Source organism: Cnephaeus nilssonii, assembly GCF_951640355.1.
Source record: "Cnephaeus nilssonii genome assembly, chromosome: 5".
NCBI lineage: Eukaryota > Metazoa > Chordata > Mammalia > Chiroptera > Vespertilionidae > Cnephaeus > Cnephaeus nilssonii.
The window spans coordinates 7,527,683-7,549,431 of record NC_137076.1 but is presented as its reverse complement, the minus strand read 5'-3'; the positions used below and the strand labels follow the sequence as shown (position 1 = coordinate 7,549,431).

Genomic DNA, 21,749 nt, shown 5'->3' with positions numbered 1-21,749 from the left:
CTTGAAATTGTATTTTAATATTCTAGCTCTGTGGAGCCAACATGATATGACAATTGATTTTTTGTGTGGGTTTTTTTGTTGTTTTTTAGGACAATTGTTTATTTTTGAGTTTTATTTTGAAATATTCATGAAATTGAATCTTTTTAAAAAAAATTTTATTGTTTAAGGTATTAGAAATAGTAGTACATATGTCTCCCCCATCCCCCACCCCCATCCCCCTACCCCCCACTAAATTGAATCCTTTGAACTAGTTAGGAAAACCCCTGACTCTCTATGGGCTTATTTTCTTTTTCTGTAAAATGAGATATTCACTATAAAGTTCCTTTTAGTTCTGATTTGAAAGCCTTAATTTTAAATGAGGGGGGTTATTGGTCTTGACAAAATTTTTAAACGGAGGTGATACATTTAACTTACTTTACTCTTGTTGTATGTAGATCATGGAAGAGAAGTGGTTGCTGTGTGTGTTGCTAGTCCTTGGAACTGCTGTCATTCAGGCTCATGAGGGTCATGATGATGACGTGATTGATATTGAGGATGACCTGGATGATGTCATTGAAGAGGTAGAAGACTCAAAATCGAAACCAGAGATCAGCACTCCATCTCCAAAGGTTTGAAGTGGTCTTTGAATCTTTGTTTTTCCTCTTGAGATAATCAAAGGGTGAAGGTAAATTTGGATATTTTTCAAAGGAAAAGCTAATCTACTAAAGTACTTACTGATCTCTCTGGTAGCCTTTGCTATATCTTGCCAAAGATAAATTGCATAGATTGAATTCAAGGGCTAGCCAGCTAGGATAGGAGAATTTTGAGGTAATTGAAAGCAAATCAAGAGAATAAATTCTACTAAGGAATGTTGTTGAAAATGTCAATTCTTAATTTATTTTTATATTTGACACTTAATTTTATATTTGTAGGTTACCTACAAAGCTCCAATTCCAACAGGGGAAGTGTATTTTGCTGATTCCTTTGACAGAGGAACTCTGTCTGGGTAAGTGTTTCCTAGGGGGGGAAATCAGGTAAACATGTAAGTGGGGGAATAGCGAATTCCTTATTTATTTATTTATTTATTTATTTATTTTATTTTATTTTATTCTTCTCAACCAAGGATATGCTTTTTATTGACTTTAGAGAAAGAGCAACAGAGAGACAGCGAAGTGAGAAAAACATCAATTGGTTGCCTCCCATATTCCCCCTGACCCAGGATCACATCTGCAACCCAGTTATTTGCCCTGAGTGGGAAACAAACACACCACCTTTCGGTGTATGGGACGATGCTCCAACCACCTGAGCCCCACAGGTCAGGGCTAGTGGATTCCTTTTAGAATAGCATCTTATATAGTGAAATTGTGATAACTGTTTTATATCTCTAGTGTTCACACCCATTTAGGAAAATAGTCTTAAAACATGCGGTAATCGCTTCCATTTCTCTCTCCTCCTCCACCATATGCATATATACACTGAGTGGCCAGATTATTATGATCTCTGAACTCATAATAATCTGGTCACTCAGTGTATATCCTATATAATAAAAGGCTAATATGCAAATTGTCCCCTTGACCAGGTGTTCGACCAGCTGGCAGGCCGGCCAGCCGCCTATGTCCCCTCCCCCTGGCCAGGCTGGCCGGACCCCACCCATGCACGAATTCATGCACTGGGCCTCTAATATATATATATATACACTGAGTGGCCAGATTATTATGCGTTCACAGATCATAATAATCTGGCCACTCAGTGTGTGTGTGTGTATGTGTATGTGTGTGTGTGTGTGTATATATATATATATATATATATATATATATATATATATATAGTTTAAAAATTTTTATTGATTTCAGAGAAGAAGAGAGAGATGGAGAGAGAAAGATCAATAATGAGAGAAAATCATTGATCAGCTGCCTTCTGCATGCCCCACACTGGGGATCAAGCCGCATCCTGGGCATGTGCCCTGACTGGGACTTGAACCATGACCTCCTGGTTCATAGGTCAATACTCAACCACTAAACCATGCCGGCTGGGTTCCACCCTATATTTTGTTCTTTGATTGAGGCAATTTTTTTTCTCTTGAGTCTTAAAAAAAGTGGAATTAGATTACAGGTTTGGTACCTTTTCTTACAGGTTTGTGAATTGAGTACAATATATTATCACTACGTATGTGACATTTAAAAGTAGAGTGGTCAGATATCAAGTTATACTATAAAGCCATCGTAATCAAAACAGTCTGGTACTGACACAAGAACAGGCACATAGATTGATGGAATAGAAGAGACCCCAGAAATCAATCCAAGCCATTACGCTCAATTAATATTTGACAAAGGAGGCAAGAGCATGCAATGGAGTCAAGACAGTATCTATATATATATAAAAAAGCCTAGGTGACCATTCGACCATTTGACCATTTGATCAGTAGCTATGACGCTCACTGACCACCAGGGGGCAGATGCTCAACACATAGGCATGGAAACATGGAACAGACTGAATTTCAGAGAGGAGGAGGGAGAGCTGGAAGAGATTAACCAAAGATCTTATATGTGTACTAGAAGCTGGGTGCACAGATTCGTACACCGGCAGGGTCCCTTGGCCTGGCCTGCGGGGATTGGGCCAAAACCGTCAGTCTGACATCCCTCAAGGGGTCCCAGATTGGGAGAGAGCACATGCCAGGCCGAGGGATCCCACAAGTGCATGAATCCGTGCACCGGGCCTCTAGTCTTCAATAAATGGTGTTGGGAAAATTGGACAGATAGATATAAACAACTTAAAAGTAGAGTGGTTAAGTAGGCTAAAAAGAGCTGGGTAGATCCTGCTTTTGCTAGTATTTACATTGCTTTTCACAAGTCAGCTATCATTTGGACCTTCATTTGGGGGTTTGTCTTAATTACAGGTGGATTTTATCCAAAGCCAAGAAAGATGACACTGATGATGAAATTGCCAAATATGATGGTGAGAGTTCCTTTGACTTAAATATAATAGCAGATTGAGGTTTGAAGCATTTCCATGATTCTCTTAAGACTAGTTTAAGCTGGGGGGTGGGAATGGCTGGGGAGAGCTCAATGAGGGGAAAAGGAGACATATATAATACTTTAAACAATACAAGAATTTAAATTAAAAAAAAAAAGACTAGTTTAACCCTTTGCACTCGCTTGCTTTTTTCTCGATACCTTTATTCTACTCGGGATTTAATTTTTTAAATACCCCAGATTTTATAAAGCTCGGCAGTAGAATAAAAAACTGGAGTTTTTTTTTAATACAAACTTATTTATTTGGATTTTTTTATATTTCAAATTATTGATACATTCAATACAATTCGACATACGAGCTGCTACCGATGCTAACCGTGTCGAGTCACACTCGACATCCGAGTGCAAAAGGTTAAAAGGAATATGTACACATTTTAAGATTTTTTTCCTCACAAGTTTTACTATCTTCATGTGTTCCGTTATATTTAAAGGGTTAGACCTATTTGTTTTACACCATAAAATGGAAAGGTAATTTAGCACCTATGGTGTTGTGTGTTGGAAATGGCAGGTCTTTTTTAAGCATTGGTAAAATGAATATGCTACAGGTTTTTAAAAAACATACCCTAATATGTGTGTGTAATATTTAATAGGCCAGTTTTCATAGGTAAGTGGAATATGTTAAAATATGTCAGTATGACAGACTTGCACAACTACCATTTGAAGGACCTTCAAAGGTACAGTTAAGGAGTGGAACTTTTTGTGTGTTTTGTAGGAAAATGGGAGGTAGATGAAATGAAGGAAACAAAACTTCCAGGGGACAAAGGACTTGTATTGATGTCTCGGGCCAAGCATCATGCCATCTCTGCTAAACTGAACAAGCCCTTCCTGTTTGATACCAAGCCTCTCATTGTTCAGTAAGTGAGACACTTCTTTGATAGAAGCTTTCTAGGAAGGGTGATATCAGAAGACATGATTTTATAAAACTGTTACTCTACATAAAAAAATTATGAGAATTACTATATGTTATAATAGGGATAAGTGCATTTAGGCATCTTGTAATGTAATGTTATTTTCCTGCCCAATAAATTATTTTGAAAGAAACTGGCTATTCTTTATCCTAATAGCAAATGAACTTCTGGAATTTGCAAAAAGTATTTACTGGGAATCTGCATTAAGCTTGGGGGGATTGGGAAGCCATTCAAAGCCATAGAAGATGGAATCTTTCCTAAAGACAAACATGACCTGTGATTAAACATGAGACCAAGATGAGGAAAAGGGTAATGAAGAAATTTGATATTTCAAAATGCCATATGATTTTCTGCTTTTCTCTCTGAAATTAGGTATGAGGTTAATTTCCAAAATGGAATAGAATGTGGTGGTGCCTATGTGAAGCTGCTTTCCAAAACCCCGGAACTAAACTTGGTAAGTACTTCCTATTTCTGTATATAGCCACCCATAATTATCTTTCAAGATTTGAAATGTGAATTTCAAAATTGTTCTATCTTATCCCTGATTTCTGTTCTGTGTAATTCTTGTTTTAACAAATGTATTTTTTTTTGTTTTATGGAAGAAGCAGTAACTATCTAGATATATGCATTGCTTTGTTTTTTTAAGCACTTCCATAATAGTCTCATGTAAAATTTCCTAATAATTTATGTTATCCCTTTTCATTGGTATCTATATGAACCTCATAAACCAATCGGCTTTTCTTTTTCTTTTTTTCTCTTTATAAAAATTTTTTCTAATACAGTTGATATTCAATATTATTTTATTAGTTTCTGGTGTACAGCATAGTGGTTAGACATTTATGATTTATGAGGTGAATTCCCCACACCCGCAATACTAGGTGTACCAATTAATAATGCGGATTTTTTTCAATAGGTGGAGTTACACATATGTTGATACATATGCGATTTGATATGTATGCTATTTTGTTGTATTGACAGCAAGCTTCAAAACTTCATATGTCAAATTTTCTGAAGGTGTTCACATCATAGATATTTTTACACTTAAAAATGTCGAATTTCGTGCCAAAAAAATAGCGTTTGCGGGAAGTTTTAATTCATTACTATATTTTGAAGAAAAAGTTATTGTATACTTCGGGAAGCTTATGGTGAACAAGCTCCACCTCAAGATACTTGTGAATGCTGTTTAAAACACTTTAAAAGTGATGATTTCGATGTGAAAGACAAAGAACATCCAGGTCAAGCAAAAAAGTTTGAAGACCAACAATTACAAGCATTATTGGATGGAGATGTGTGTCAAACTCAAAAACAACTTGCAGAAAGATTAAACGTTGCTCAGCAAACAGTTCTGTTAGTTTACAAGCAATGGGAAAGATTTTAAAGGAAGGAAAATGGGTGCCACATCAACTGAACGAAAGACAAATGGAAAACCAAAAAGTCATCAGTAAAATGTTGCTTCAATGACATGAAAGAAAGTGTTTTTTGCATCGAATTGTGATTGGTGATGAAAAGTGGATTTATTTTGAGAATCCCAAATGCACAAAATCATGGGTTGATCAACCATCAACATTGACTGCAAAGCCAAATCGCTTTGGAAAGAAGACAATGCTCTGCGTTTGGTGGGATCAGGAAGGTGTGGTGTATTATGAGCTTCTACAACCAGGTGAAACGGCTAATACTGATCACTACCGACAACAAATAATCAATCTGAACCACACTTTGATCATGAAAGGACCAGAATGTGCCAGATGACACGGCAAAGTAATTTTGCTTCATGATGACGCACCATCACACACTTCAAAACCAGTTAAAGACAAGTCAAAAGATCTTGCCTGGGAAGTGTTAACCCACCCGCTGTATTCACCAGACCTTGCTCCTTCAGATTACCACTTGTTCTGATCAATGGCACACACACACTTTCTGAGCAGCACTTCAAAACATACGAAGAAGTGGAAAATTGGGTCTCTGAATGGTTTGCCTCAAAACAAGAAAAGTTCCATTGTGAAAGTATCCACAAATTACCTGAAAGATGGGGGAAATGTGTAGCTATTGATGGACATTACTTTGAATAAAGCATTTTTGATGTTTCTCTTGAAATTATCGTGTTTTCTCTGATTACAAAATCCGCATTATTAACCGGTACACCTAGTAGTAAGTCTAGTACCCACCTGACACCATATGTAGTTATTACAATCTTATTGCCTATATTACCTATGTTGTACTTTACATGCCTGTGGCTGTTTTTGTAACTACCAACTTCTACTTAATCCCTTTACCTTTTTCACCCAGCTCCCCAATCCCCTCCCATCTGGCAACCATCCGTTTGTTTCTGTATCAATGATTTGGTTTCTGTATTGTTCGTTTTTGTTCTTTAGGTTCCACCTGTAAGTGACATCATGATATCATCGTCTTTCTCTATCTGACTTAATTTCACTTGGCATAATGCCCTCTAGGTCTATCCATGCTGTCACAGAATCAGCTTTTCTTTTAATGTGAAACTAAGTTATTTGGGATTTTATAAGGAGAAATACCATACTTTTGAAAAGTTGCTTTGAATACTTTGATTTACTTAAAATCCATTTTTTGTTTCTAAAGGACCAGTTCCATGACAAGACCCCTTATACAATCATGTTTGGTCCAGATAAATGTGGAGAGGACTATAAATTGCACTTCATCTTCCGCCACAAAAACCCCAAAACGGGCGAATATGAAGAAAAGCATGCTAAGAGACCAGATGCAGATCTGAAGACCTATTTTACAGATAAGAAAACACATCTTTATACATTAAGTAAGAAAAAACAATAATTTGGGGGTTTATGGCACTACAGATTTATTATACATCCTATATAATAAGAGAGGAATATGCTAATTATCCATTATGCCATAATGTCACGACCAATCTACAAGTGGTGGAGAGCTACAGGAGGGCGGGGCAGCGAGCTACGTGCGGCGGAGAGCTACCAGCGGCGGTGGGCGGGTGGCCAGCTGAGGCAAGCGGCAGTGAGCTACTTGAGCACGGATTCATGGGCAGGGCTACTAGTTTAATATAAAGATAGTACCTCTAGAGAAGACCTAAGCCTGCAAATAAGAGTCTCTACTGACCTAATACCTTAGTAATGAAATGAACTTAGTGTCTCGGCACAAAAAGGAGCTTCTCGCCCAGCTGGCATGGCTCAGTAGTTGAGCGTCAGCCTTTGAACCAGGAGGTTATGCCCGAGTTGCGAGCTCAATCCACAGTAAGGGCGTACAGGAGACAGTCGATCAGTGATTCATCATTGATGTTTTTATCTTTCCCTCTCCCTTCGTCTCTGAAATCAATAAAAAAAATATTAAAAACAAACAAAAAGGAAGGGGGAAAAAAAAAAGAAGCTTCTCTTCCATAGTTTGAATTCAGATTTAGGGTTTAAGGCATTTTTGAGAATAAGCTTTTATGTCTCATAAGAAGCTTCTTTGCTGATGCCCTCATTTCCACCCTTTGTATATTTTCTTGTTGATAAAATGTTAAGCAATAAAACATAATAGAAATATATGCATGATGTTTTCAAATTATCTTTTAGTTGAAGTTTGCTTGGGTACTCCAACACCTGGACAATTGAATTTAATCATTTGGACATTAGAGTGGGATTTTTATTTTCATGAAGCTTTTCCCCTAGTTTGAAATTACATATACACATGCCTCTTTTCTTAAAGAATACAATAACCTTTTTTCTTCATAACAATAGTAATACATGTTCATTATAGAAATTCAGAAGATAGAAATAAACATAAAGAAGATCTTTAGAATTATCTGAAATAACATTGTGATATGTATTAACCATTTGTGAATAAATACATGTATGTGTATAGTAAGTATAGATGTAATTTTTTATTGAAAGTTAAATATCCTATATTGTACTTGGTCTCTTCACAAAAGGGCAAGAATCTTTCCAGGAGACTACATATCATTGTTAACAGTGCTAACTTAATATCCTTGAGAAAAGCGGCCTAGTACACCATTGTCTTCCATAGTATTCTGGATGTGCTGTGACCCAGTCAGTTGCCGATTAGACTTGTGTGAGATCTAGGCTTTAGCATAATCACACTTGATACCTTTATGGATTTAAAATTGTGTTTTTTTATTCTCCATTGGACCCCAAAAATACAACTATGAATAGACATATGATTTAATAAATAAAAGGTTTTTGTAATTTGAAATTTTGTTAGCATAGATGGTGGTAATACCAACTCAAAAAATGAGGAAATGGACCTTTACTAGGGGTGGTTATAATAAGTAAACTCATTTGCCTATTGACTGGTGTGGAACTGTTTATGTGTCAGGCCAATATTGCATTAGTTTTTGTACCTTTGGTTTTTTTGTTGGGTTTTGTTTTGTTTTTATCTCTTTATTTTTTGATGTTTTTAATGTCCATAAATGAAGTCTTTGGTGTTTAAAATTTTATCTATGATCTGTTTTAATTACTAAAAATCTGAGGAACTAGCGTTTATGATTTACAGGAGGATTAACTTGCTCAGGGCCCCTAAAATCATGTTCTGACTTTGTTGCCTGAGGTCTTCATGTTTCTGCTTTCTGTTATAAATATGATCTTTTATGGGATGGTAAAGAGAGCTTGAGAATGAGTGGTTAATTAACTTTTTAAAATTGCATTTAATTTTTTTTTAGTCTTGAATCCAGATAATAGTTTTGAAATATTAGTGGACCAATCTCTTGTGAACAGTGGAAATCTACTAAATGACATGACTCCTCCTGTAAATCCTTCACGGGAAATTGAGGACCCAGAAGACCGGAAACCTGAGGATTGGGATGAAAGACCAAAAATACCAGATCCTGATGCTGTCAAACCAGATGACTGGTGAGTCTTTGAGTGCAATGGAGTGTTTTGTGTGTTCCATGTGGCTTTAACAAATGAATGTTTAGATCTGATAATTTTAATAGTCTATGATGCAATTCAAATGGTAGGAAAAACATAGACAAAGGGGGGCTGGAGGGGGCCATACAGATCATCTGGATTGCCTGTCACCATTTTATAAGCCACAGAATGCTTAGATCCATGTGTTTGCCTGTGCTGAGGCATGGTTGCTTTATGGCTAAACCTCAGTTCTCTTGGCCTGGCCTTTCACATGCTTTTGTGAATTCACATTGAAAGCTTGAGTCCTGAGATTTTAAATTTTAATTTGAAACATAATATTTTTCCTATTTAAATAAAACTCAAGAGATCCGTGCTTTGTGTTGGGCAGTGGATACAAAGCCACAAGGACATGAGCTCTCACACAGCTCCATTTCAGCTTTTATGTGCCATAAGGAGCTTCTTTGCTGATGCCCTCATTTCCACCCTTTGTATGTTTTCTTGTTGATAAAATGTTAAGCAATAAAACATATAATAGAAATATATGCATGGTGTTTTCAAATTAATAATTTGAAGTTGGCATGCATATGGTGAGTTACTTGGGTACTCCAACAACTGGACAATTGAATTTAATCATTTGGACATTAGAATGGGATTTTTATTTCCAGGAAGCTTTTCCCCTAGTTTGAAATTACATATACACATGCCTCTTTTCTTAAAGAATACAATAACCTTTTTTCTTCATAACAAAAGTAATACATATTCAGTATAGTAATGATCAGAGCATCAGGTATAAATCACAGGGTGGTTTCTTGGAGCAGTGCCAATCAAATTAAGACTTGAAAGTGGGGTGACAGTTATTAAGTGGTAAAGATGGAAAATGGTATTAAAGAAGCACATCGTGGGTAGAAGTAGAGAAGCAGGAGTGAGCTCAATATGTATGAGGGAAGTTGAGTATGCATGGTCTTTTGTGTAGCGTACAAACTGGAGAGTGATGAGAAATGAAAACTGGCTTTTGGAAATGTCAGAAAGTGCATAAAGAGAAATAATAAAACTGTTCTCCCATTTGTAAAACTATCTTAAGCTTAGCAGGGAAATTGTAGTTGATGTTTTTCCTCCCTTAAATTAAGGTACGGTTCCTGAACTTTTATGCTGCATTAGTGTAAATGCCAAGTTTACTTGTGAATTTGTTGAACATTAGATATGGACTCAGCCTTGTTGTTCAGTAATATTCCTTAAGTAGCTGTTTTATTTTGGGACAGAGGGTGTGAATGTTCGGCTTCTAAGGGTCAGCTGAATGTTGTACAAATTCAGGTTCTCACACAATTTAAAACTAGCATAGTTCAAAAATAAGCATATGTCCAAGGATAAATGATATCTTTGCTTACCAACTAAAGTCGCACCATTTTTTATCAACTGCACCAAAGTTGCTACTTCTTTTTTAAAATATTTCTTATATGGTTTTATTGATTTCAGAGAGGAAGGGAGAGGGAAGGAGAGAAAACAATCAATGATGAGAGAGAATCATCAATTGGCTGCTTCCTGCAACCGCCACCCTCCCACCAGGGATTGAACCCGAAACCTAGGCAGTGCCCTGACCAGGAATGGAACCCGGGACCCTTCAGTCTGCAGGCTGACGCTCTATCCACTGAGCCAAACTGGCTAGGGCTGGGTTGTCTTTTTATTAATTGAGTTGTAAGAGTTCCTGATATGTTTTGGAGATTAGGCCCTTATCAGATATATGATTTGCATGTAATTTTTAGGAAGAATTTTGAGTTTTGAGATTAAGTAAGATTTAAATATTTTTAGATTGCCCTGCTTCAGATTCACAAAGGGGACCACATTGTGATTCTCTGGCCATTGTTGTCATAATTGGCTTCTTATTTATTTAAGGGATGAAGATGCCCCTGCTAAAATTCCTGATGAAGAAGCCACAAAGCCTGAAGGCTGGTTAGATGATGAGCCCGAATATGTAGCTGATCCAGATGCGGAAAAGCCAGACGATTGGTAAGAGCTTTAGTTAACTTTTTAATTACCTGCTTTGTAAGAAAATATATTTTTATTGATTTCAAAGAGGAAGAGAGAGAGAGAGAGACATCAATGATGAGAGAGAATAATTGATTGTCTGCCTCCTACATGCCCCCTACTGGGGATCGAGCCCGAAACCCAGGTATGTGCCCTGACCTAGAATGGAATCAGTGACCTCTTGATTCATGGGTTGACGCTCAACCACTGAGCCACACAAGCCAGGCTAATTGCCTGCTTTTTTATTGAAGTAAAAGCTTATACATAAAGATAGCTGAGTGCCCAAACTTAAGTGTAGAGCTCAACAGATTTTATTATTATTTTATGTATTTATTGTTAATCCTTACCAGAGGATTTTTTTTTTTTTTTACATGGAATGCTTCACGAATTTGCGTGTCATTCTTGCGCAGGGGCCATGCTAATCTTCTTGGTATCGTTCCAATTTTAGTATATGTGCTACTGAAGTGAGCACAGAGGATATTTTTTCCATTGCTCTTCAGAGAGTGGAAGGGAGGGAGGGAGGGATAGGGAGAAAGAGAAACATTGATGTGAGAGACGCATCGATTGGATTCTCCACAACACAATCCAGGTACATGCCCTTGACCAGGAATTGAACCCACAACCCTTTGGTGCTGGGTTCAATGCTCTAACCACTGAGAAACACAGGGGGGCCAATGCTCTAACCACTGAGAAACACAGGGCAGGGCGATTTAATTATTTTGTGTGTCTCTTTTTAATGCACCTCCCATGAGAAACTAGTTAACAGAAATGCAGAAACAGCATGGTGCTCTATAGTATGACACTGTGAAAGCATTCCTACAGGATTTCAGATATCATTTATCTCATTTCCTGGGATGGCAATTCGTAGTCCTACATCACAGAACCCATTTGTAACTGGTTTATTTCTTCACAGGGATGAAGATATGGATGGAGAATGGGAGGCTCCTCAGATTGCCAACCCTAAGTGTGAGTCGGCCCCTGGGTGTGGTGTCTGGCAGCGACCTATGATTGACAACCCTAATTATAAGGGCAAATGGAAGCCCCCCATGATTGACAACCCTAACTACCAGGTATGTATCTCTCTCTGGTGTTTTGTTTTTTTATTTTTTTAAATATGTTTTTATTGATCTCAGAGAGGAAGGGAGAGAGAGATAGAAACATCAATGCTGAGAGAGAATTACTGATTGGCTGCCTCCTGCATGCCCCCTACTGTGAATCGAGCCTGCAACCTGGGCATGTGCCCTTGACCAGAACTGAGCCTGGGACCCTTCAGTCCACAGGCCGACACTGTGTCCACTGAGCCAAACCAGCTAGGGCTGTTTTGTTTTGTTTTAATCCTTACCTGAGAATATGTTTCAAAGCTTTTAGGGGGAGTGGCGGGGAGGGGAGAGAGAAGGATTGATTGGTTGCCTCCTGTACTCGCCCCTACCGGGAATTGAACTGGCAAACTTTGAGTGCACGCTCCAACCAACTGAGCCACACCAGCCAGGGCGAAGTGTGTGCCTCTTAATGTGCTTCATTGACCTGGTTGTGTTCAGATAGAAGTTTTGTCTGTAGTGAGGCTGCTGGATTGATCACTATTTTCAAGCAATTGAATTATAAAGTAAACTTCATAAATTGAGAGAGAACTTAATGTGTTCAGTGTTGAAAAGATAAATCTAGAAACTGGAAAGGAGCTTTCATAATTGCTTTGTACTTTTGTTTAAAAACAAAGAAAAGACAATGGAAAACTTGCAGTTTGGGTACCCTGCTATCATGTGGCAGGGGTGCTTCAGCCACAGGGTACAGATTGGCAATCTTTAGAGAGAGTGGAAGGGAGGAGGAGAGACAGAGAGAAACATTGTGAGAGAGACATCATTTGGTTGCCTCCCGCATGTACCCTGATCAGGGATAGGGATCAAGCTTGCAACTGAGGTCCGTGCCCTTGACTGGAATCGAACCTGGGGACTATTCATTCTGAGAGCTGACACTCTCCACTGAGCCCAACCGGCTAGGGCTTAAATGTTTTTTTAATTATGCAGTCAAACAATCAGATTAGTTAGAAGTTGCCCTTTAAAAAAACTGCACTTTGGCTGTTTTGTTGATGACCATTTAGATGGATTGCCTTTTTTTTTTTTTTTTTTAATCCTTGATGCAGTAGTCATCCTTGTGTATGTCTGAGTATACGTTGTAACTATTTCTCTAGGTTGTTAACTAAGAAATGAAATTGCTGGTTGAAGATCATTTAAATTTCATTTTATTTCATTTATTTGATTTTTAGATATATTTTTATTGATTTCAGAGAGGAAGGGAGAGAGAGATAGAAACATCAATGATGAGAGCGTATCATTGATTGGCTGCCTCCTGCATATCCCCTACTGGGGGTTGAGCCTGCAACCTGGACATGTGCCCTGATCAGGAATCGAACCATGACCTCCTGGTTTATAGTTCGATGCTCAACCATTGAGCCATGCTGGGTGATCATTTACATTTTAAATCACCACTGAAGAAATCTGTACCAATATAGGCTCCCACTCCTGCTAGCAAACTATAGTGAAGGCTTTTGGAATGTGCCAGGCACAGCGAGATATTGGTCTAGAATCTAGATGAAGGTCATGGATATTAGAAATTGAAAGTAATTGAAGTTCAGACATCTTAGAGGCAGAGTATAAAACATCAGTAGCATTTATTGTTTTCTTCCTATTACTCAGTTAAGTTTTAACAAAATTCAGCACTTAGCTTCATTTATCATGAGGAATTCATCTTAATTTTTATTTAGGTTCATCATAAATTTGTGTTGATCATTATCTGAAATGATTTTTAAAAATGTTTTTCTCTAGGGAATCTGGAAACCCCAGAAAATACCAAATCCAGATTTCTTTGAAGATCTGGAACCTTTTAAAATGACTCCTTTTAGTGCTATTGGTTTGGAACTGTGGTCTATGACCTCCGACATTTTTTTTGACAACTTTATCATTTGTGGCGATCGAAGAGTAGTTGATGATTGGGCCAGTGATGGATGGGGTCTGAAGAAAGCTGCTGACGGGGCTGCCGAGGTTTGTGCTTGCTTGTTTCTTGTGCATTTATATCAGCAATTGCTACTTTTGCAAAAACTTATCATCTATGGTTTATCTTCCCTTATTTGGGAATATTGTTATAAAAAGTGATCATATGCCTACTAAAGACAAAATACTGGGTTTTTGGAAATGATTGCTTTAGTCTCATGCAATGGCTTTAGAATCTTTGTTATGTATAGGGTTTTATTTATTTATTTGTTTATTTATTTATTAGAGGCCCAATGCACGAAGATTCGTGCAAGAATGGGCCTTCCTTCCCTTGGCTGCTGGCACTGCCTTCGCTCTGGCCGGAGCCACCTTTCCGCCTTCCCATGCTGCCCAGAGGCCTGGAGCCGCTGGGGTGGTGTGGAACACCTGTGTGCAAGTGTCCCGCCCCGCCCCTGGCCGCTCGGTGCCTGCGTATGTATATTAACCAGTCATCTTTGTTGGGTTAATTTGCATACTCACTCCTGATTGGCTGGTGGGCATTGCAAAGGTACGGTCAATTAGCATGTTACTCTTTTATTAGGTAGATTATTGTGTTAAAATATATTTAACAAAATTGCCATTCAGGATATATTTTAATGCACTCTTAAGTGTTGAATCTTGATTTGCCCAATATGTGAATTTTTAAACAATTGGTCATATGGCTGAGGTATAAATTGGAGAGCCAGAGGCATTCAGATCAAGAAATTATTCATTTGCTGGTTCCTGAAATTAATTCTTTTGCTGATGATTAATAAGCCAGCTTTCACAGCTGTGAAAGGGAAATCACCTTGATGATATGGAGAACAAGAAAATTGAGGATTTTTCTCCTATTTCCTTTTTATGCTATATTGAACATCTTGGCTTGAACCCTTTGGAAAAGGTGGAGCCTGGGTAGTACCATGTAGTCATTGAACAATGGAACAGTGCTCACTATATTTGGTGTCAAAAACGAGAACTTGAAATCAGTCATGTCTTGTTTTTCAGCCAGGTGTAGTGGGGCAGATGCTGGAGGCAGCCGAAGAGCGTCCGTGGCTCTGGGTGGTCTATGTTTTGACTGTAGCACTGCCTGTGTTTCTTGTAATCCTCTTCTGCTGTTCTGGAAAGGTATGAGTATTGGTTTGGTTTGGTTTTTTGACACTTTTAGAAAGAACTCTTATGATATTAAAAAAAATAAGATACATTGCCTGAGGTTTTCTTTCTAGCAGCTCAGTTGTGACTGGACCGCATTTGGTGTTGACTTCTGAAACCTTATTCACTACTCTTGGCGGCCATGCATTGTACTCAGATGGGAGTAGCATTTGTAGCCCCTTCATTTCTAGTAGTATTTAAACCACTCTCCTTAATATTTGTCAGCAGCTTTCTGGGGCAGGAAGGAAAACACCAACAAAAATCTTAGATATAAATCTGGCCATTTGGGCATAAACTAGCTTTTCCCCTTGGCAGAGCTATTTCTATTCATACACTTTATAATTCTCGTTACCAGGTTCCTCCCTTAGCATCCCTAACCCCTTTGACCTCCCTCTACACACAAATACGTGTAGGGTAAAACAGCCTGTTTTTCTTGTTCAGCCTTTGTTACATGCAGTCGAAAATAAAATAAAATTTTGTTTAGGCTCTACTTCTACTAGATGAGGATGATGCTTCACCTTGCATTCAAGATGTTCTGTAATCTGACCCCCAGAGTGCCTTTTCCAGCTTTGTCCCCACCACTCTTCTGCCACTGTGCCTTAGTCACCGTGACTGTTTAAACCTGCCTGGGTCTACCTGACCCCTTTGTTTGTACTGTTCCTTTTATCTTGAAACCCACACATTTTCACCCAAGAAAAGACTCTCAGGGCAGGAAGTACATCTTACTCATTTCCATATATCCACCCAAGTATACAGCCTGGTACAGAACTTTGCTCTAGGCATTCAATAATTATATGATAACGTACTACATAAAATGTGAACAAAATGGTTGTACTGTGGAAAAATATTTCAGAAACAGTCCAGTCCTGTGGAGTACAAGAAGACTGATGCTCCTCAGCCAGATGTGAAGGAAGAAGAAGAGAAGGAAGAAGAAAGGGACAAGGGAGATGAGGAGGAAGATGGTGAAGAGAAACTTGGTAAGAAGTAGACCCCAAAATAACTGCTTTCAGCCAAGACTCTAAGATGTTCAAACCCTTATAAACAAGTTACTGTAAAGATTGTTTTAGACAATTAATGCTAATTATCTAATTACCCCAAAACAGTTGTAAGGTTTGCCGAGTTGTTTTAACTTCTGTTTTAGAAGAGAAGCAAAAAAGTGATGCTGAAGAAGATGGTGACACTGTCAGTCAAGAGGGCGAAGATAGGAAACCTAAAGCAGAGGTAACAGGAAGGGGGACTATGTTTTGTGTTTTAGGCACCTAAGTTGAAGGTACATTTAAGTAGAGGGAATATTTACATAAGGTAATTTTCAATGGCCATGGCTGTAAAAATTCTGTTAAAGCCAATTTTATAAAAGTGAAATTCTTAGAAATACAGGTCAGCGTGCTATAACTTCAAATTATATCAGAATCTCAAAAGTATTTTTCTGTGCTGAAAACGGTTTTGGAATAAGCAGGGTTGTAGGAGGAAACTAATAAAATGAGGTTATTATTTTACAGTTCTGTCTCTTCATCCACCTCCCCTCACTGTGCCCTTAAAAAATATTTCTTGCACAAATCTCTGTGTTCTAAAATTTCTGTCCCAGTTGCTCATGGATTCATTTATTTATTCAGTAAGTAGTTTTGGAGTGCCCATTATATGCCAGGCATCGTCAGTGAACAAGACAAAGATAACCTACCTTTGGGGAGCTTAATTTCTAGTGGGAGGAAAGAGACAGTTTATCAGTAGACATGATAAGGAAGTACCTGAATGAATGTTAGAAAGTGATAGGCCGTGAAAAAGAAAAATAGGATAGGAAAGGCTATCAGAAGTGCTGAAGGTGGGGTGGGATGCAGTGTTAAAGATGGTAGGCCTCGTTGGAGAGATGACACTTGAAAGAGAGATGGGCAGCCATTGTAGGTTTTGGGGCTAAGTAGGTAGGATCACTCCGGCTGCTATGTTTTCTACAGACCAAGTAGAATCAAGGAGACTGGTTACGAGGCTGCTGTGCTAAGCAGATTAGATATGGTGGTCCTGAGTAGGGTGATATGATATGAAAGGAGGATGTGGGCTTCTGGAGCTGGATTGGATATGAGGTCTGAGGGAAAGAGAATAGTCCTCACCTTTCCTACCAAGGTTCCTTTTCCAAGCACTTCTCTATTTCATTATGGAAAACTACCCAGTGTTCATTTCCAGCTCCCTCTATTCTGCCCTTCTCTTGATAAAGATCAGTGCTATTTATGTTTTTGAGTGTCTTGACTAAAATGTAGAGTTCTCTCAGGTAAGGTTCAGTCTCACATACTTTTTTTTAAAAAAACACCATATATTTTCATTGATTTTAAAGAGGAAGTGAGAGGGAGAGAGAGAGAGAAACATCAATGATCAGAATCATTGATCAGGTGCCTCCTGCATGCCCTACACTGGGGATCGAGCCCACAACTTGGGCATGTGCCCTGGTGGGGAATTGAACCATGACCTCATAGGTACGTTCAACCACTGAGCCACGTCATCCGGGCTCATATACTTTTTATATTCCCCAAGCTTCCTCACAGTAAGAGAAGTCCAGTAGAATAGGAAGAGCACCAGGCTTATTATCATATGGGACTTGGCTTGGGTAGTCTTCAGTTCCCATAAAATCCAGTTTTCTCAGTCTCAAAGTGGAGCTAATGTGTCCACAGGCCAGTAAATTATTTAGGATTAATCAAGATGACATGTGAAAGCATGGTGTCTGGTCCTTTTAAAAGAAGATGTAGATTGAGAAAAGTGCATTTTCAGGGAAAGAAAACAAGAAAGACTATATTAAAACACAGTCCCACCACCTCTAAGACAGTTGGTTTTTGGTACATTTTCTTCAAATCAGTTTTCTCTTCTTATTTTCCCTCAGATGGGTTACCCTCAGTTTGGTAGATCTTGAAAATTTGGTGAATTTCTACTTTTCATAATATGGTAATTATAATATGAATTTCTTGTGTGTTTTTTTTCAACCAATAGGAGGATGAAATTTTGGACAGATCACCAAGAAACAGAAAGCCAAGAAGAGAGTGAAATTATCTTAAGAACTTGATATGTGATTTCCTCTCCCTCCCCTTCCTCTGCAAGTGTGGTCCTAGGAGAGAACCTGGCACATCTTAGGTTGAAACTCAGAAAACCTCCAGATGTCACCTTCAACAAGTTTCAGTCAAACACTAGCCCGTGTAATTTTAAACATCTAGCAGTAAATAATTGCAATTGTGACAAAAAGGACCCTGTTTCTGTAGAAAGAAAGCGTTTAACAATGGTTGTGAAATGTAACATGAAGCAACTAATTTGTATTTTTTGTTTTGTTTTTAAACATCTTTGGGTTGTTTTTTTTTTTTTTAAATAGAGTAATAGAATTTTGCCAGTCTTTAAGATCTTGGCTTAATTTAATATATTGATATGTGTCCATGCAGAAATAACACCAACTTTTAGAAATTCTAGGGGGATGAACTGCAGTTTTTATAACCAATTTTGTTTGAGTTTGGTATTACAAAGCATTCAAGTGTCTCTGTCCCTTAAAATTGATAATCATGTTTAAAGTGCAGTTATTTGTCGTTATAATCTTGTATTGCTTACTTCCATTCCTCCTAAGGAAATTGAGGAGAGGGATTGAATGGAAGCCCAAATTTATATAAAGGTTCTGTTTAAATTGTATTAAAAATGGACATATAAAAAAAAACTTTTCACTCGATGTTGGTTAGACATAAAGTGTGTGTGTGTTCTGTTGCCCTTGGAACAGCTCAGTTCACCGACAGGTTTGAGTTAGTGGAGGAGGTGGTAGAATGTGGCATTTGGGCCTTCATACTCTGCACGCCAGGCGTGTCTGGGCTGCAGCCTTCTTGAACAGGTGGCTTTTTTAAAGACTGCTACCAGGACATGTGAGCTCCAGAGTAGAATCAGGTGTTTTCATCCCATCTTCCGTTCTGTTGACACTGTTTTCCCTCCCTGTTTCCCCAGAGTCCTAGCTTTCTCCTCTGCTATGCCTTTTCTTCACAGCGCCTTGCTGTCCGTTGCTGAAAATGATTATAAGCTCTGCATAGTGTTAAGCTTTATTGTGATTGTGTATGTTTCTTCCTTTTTTAAGCAGACCTGCACCTTTCCAGGGTCAAATACAGAATAGAATGCTATCTTTTATTTTTTTTTATCCATTTCTCTTACTCTGTGTAAAGACTAGAAGTCTATCCAGATGTGAGCCAATTCAGAATTGACTGTAATTGAACACAGGCTAAAAAGTACTGATGGGAGGAGTGACATAGAGCATGAGTTATCCAATTTTTGTAGCTGCTAAACCTTTTAAGTTATCATTTGCAGTTCATGTAACAGTTGTGTCTTAAATTACATGATAAAGCAGTCCTGTTAAAAGTAATTATTGTTATTTTTTAGTATGTGGATTGTAGAATATTTTAATAAGTGATGTTAGGTTTGTTTTCATATGGAATGCAGATGGGTGCTATCAGAGCCTCTCCCCCATCACAGTGTAGTGATCTCACTATTACACCACACTGAAGTATATTCCGAATTAGATGTTCTTTTAGCTTTATTCTTTCTTCAGAGCTGTTTCAAATATACCGATGATACTGTTCCTTGCACTGAATATATAAACACTCCAGAGTGTTTATATTGGGGAGATCCTGGGGAGGAAGTATATTTGTAAAAGATGAAGGCTGTATCTGTTTATTTTGTTTATCTCAATTTTTTACCAGTTCACTTAAATTCTTATGAGGGTGGGATGCATTTTTCTTGCTGTTCAGTGCTTTATTCTTTTCATCTGGTGTTCTGTGGTCACAGTGACCTTAGCTATGTAGCACACTTTCCCAAATGTATTGAGTGCGAATAAACAGTTACTTGGCAAGACCTGAAAATATGTCTGCAGATTTCTCCTTTGAAGCAAATGTGTGGGGTCATTGCATTTCCAGAAATCTGCCTTCACTCTCCGTTAGTATTTCATGCCTCAAGAGTTTCTTCTGGCTGAGCTATGGAATGACAAGTGTAAATTGGTAGAGTGTTCATTTGCCTTTCCAGGGTTATTTAGCAAAGTTTGTTCAGAACAAAAGTCTTTTCTTGGTTCTCCTTTTCACTCTTTTTGTTGAAGTTGCAATCTCCTGTTAAATGTCTGACACATTAATGAATGACCAGCTGCAGTTCTTAGCTCTTTAAAAGGCACTTGCATTATGATTTTACATGCTGGTTTCCCATCCCATTGTTGTAAAATGCCCACTCCATCAGATGTGTTCCTCAGTTTCTCTTGTTCACAAAATACTTTCCACTCTTCTCAAATTGTCACATTACTAAATGGTATTACATTAAAGCCCTGTGTTAAGCATCTGCTTTTGACTGAACTTCTTCATAGTAACCTTTAATTCACTTGTTTTGCTGTTTCAAAGTGGGTTAATTGTCCTTTAATTGGCCACTGTTTGCTATTATGCAGAAACTACTATGAACGGTGGGATATATAGTCTCGTCCCTTGGTATTCACAGGGATTGGTTCCAGGACTCGCCATGAATACCAAAATTTGAGGATGCTCAAGTCCCTTATGTAAAGTGGTATACATAGTATTTGCATCTAACCTACACACATCTTCCCTATACTTTATCTCTAGATTACTTAGACCTAATACAATGTGAATGCTACTTAAATAGTTGTTAAACTATATTGTTTAGGAAATAATGACAAGAAAAAAGTCTGTACATGCTCAGTACAGATGCAACCTGCTGCCATCAGAGGCCTATCTACATAGCAACATCAGCAACAATGAAACTTTTCTAGATATTTTCCATCCTTGGTGGTTGGTTGAATTTGAGGATGGGAACTCTGATACTGAAGGCCAACTGTACTTTGTCACCATGAGGATTTGGTTCAGTCAACTCAATGGAGATTCTGCCTCCTTTCCTGCTGGATTAGAATTCAGTAGTTTCTGTTGTGCCATAGGGATAACAGCTCAGAAACGGAGGAATAATTTAGTCTTTTAAGATTTATGGGGACCAATGAATTTTAAAAATTTTATTAGAAAATAAGTTTTCATGTTTACATATTTCAAGGGAGGTTTTTGAAAATTAGGTCAAATATTTTTTAGCATGCTATTTGGCTTTTGGACTGCTTACTGAAGAGAAATAGACAGTGCTTCTGCTATTATTTTTCCTATTAGAAAATAAATATTTAATCCTGGTGTAAAATTTATATGTTTAAAGACTGGTAAAAAAAACAGGACCACATTATGGCATTCATGAGCACCTTTGCCTTGGGGGGCCACTTTTATCTTTTTACTGCATTTGTATAAAAACAAATACTATTTGAATAAGGAGTCATTTTTTCTTATTTTAAAATAAAGTATTTTTGTGGGTCCTAGTGAAAAGTTACGATCACAGCTGTTTTGATCTGTTGATGGTGCCTCTCAACCTGCAGCTTCCTGGCACCTTCTATTTAACTTGTTAGCAATTAAGGTTCTTAGTGTCTCTTGGCCCAACACCAGACTGTCTAGTTTTATTGCTGACTCGCTAATCCCGTAGATTTTTCCAGTCTCCCTTTCCCTTTGCCTGCTGGTTATAATACCAGAGCGATTTTACCTAACAGACCATCTTTTTAAATGGAAGGCTTGCAGGCCATACTCCGGTTTTGACTGTAATGTCATCCTTTGCGGTTCTCATCCCCACTACTAGACTCCCCCACACCCTCTTCCTTATGTGTGCTGGGCTTTTTGGGGGTAAGTAGTAACAAGTTGAAACTTACTCAAATTTTTATATAAAAGTGGTCATTGACGGGCCCAATGAGTCAGAATGGCGTGAGAGGAAACCTGTTCCAGCTCACTCGTGAAATTT

General features: G+C 38.1%; 1 protein-coding gene and 1 pseudogene across 2 annotated transcripts in view; both read left to right on the top strand.

The window, feature by feature from the left end:
• The window catches only part of CANX (calnexin), a 38,204-nt gene extending 17,946 nt beyond the window's left edge, over window positions 1–20,258 (top strand). The window contains exons 2-15 of the mRNA XM_079772779.1: window positions 435–608; window positions 912–985; window positions 2,876–2,934; window positions 3,724–3,865; window positions 4,292–4,373; window positions 6,512–6,704; window positions 8,577–8,766; window positions 10,654–10,767; window positions 11,699–11,855; window positions 13,605–13,820; window positions 14,793–14,912; window positions 15,790–15,913; window positions 16,078–16,157; window positions 17,907–20,258. Coding sequence (XP_079628905.1) covers window positions 438–608; window positions 912–985; window positions 2,876–2,934; window positions 3,724–3,865; window positions 4,292–4,373; window positions 6,512–6,704; window positions 8,577–8,766; window positions 10,654–10,767; window positions 11,699–11,855; window positions 13,605–13,820; window positions 14,793–14,912; window positions 15,790–15,913; window positions 16,078–16,157; window positions 17,907–17,960 — 1,776 coding nt within the window. The 5' untranslated portion in view covers window positions 435–437 and the 3' untranslated portion in view covers window positions 17,961–20,258. The remainder of the gene's footprint in view (window positions 1–434; window positions 609–911; window positions 986–2,875; window positions 2,935–3,723; window positions 3,866–4,291; window positions 4,374–6,511; window positions 6,705–8,576; window positions 8,767–10,653; window positions 10,768–11,698; window positions 11,856–13,604; window positions 13,821–14,792; window positions 14,913–15,789; window positions 15,914–16,077; window positions 16,158–17,906) is intronic.
• Window positions 1–21,749, top strand: part of LOC307100408 (glyceraldehyde-3-phosphate dehydrogenase-like) — a 1,087,365-nt pseudogene that overhangs the window by 52,873 nt on the left and 1,012,743 nt on the right. The window lies entirely within an intron of this gene.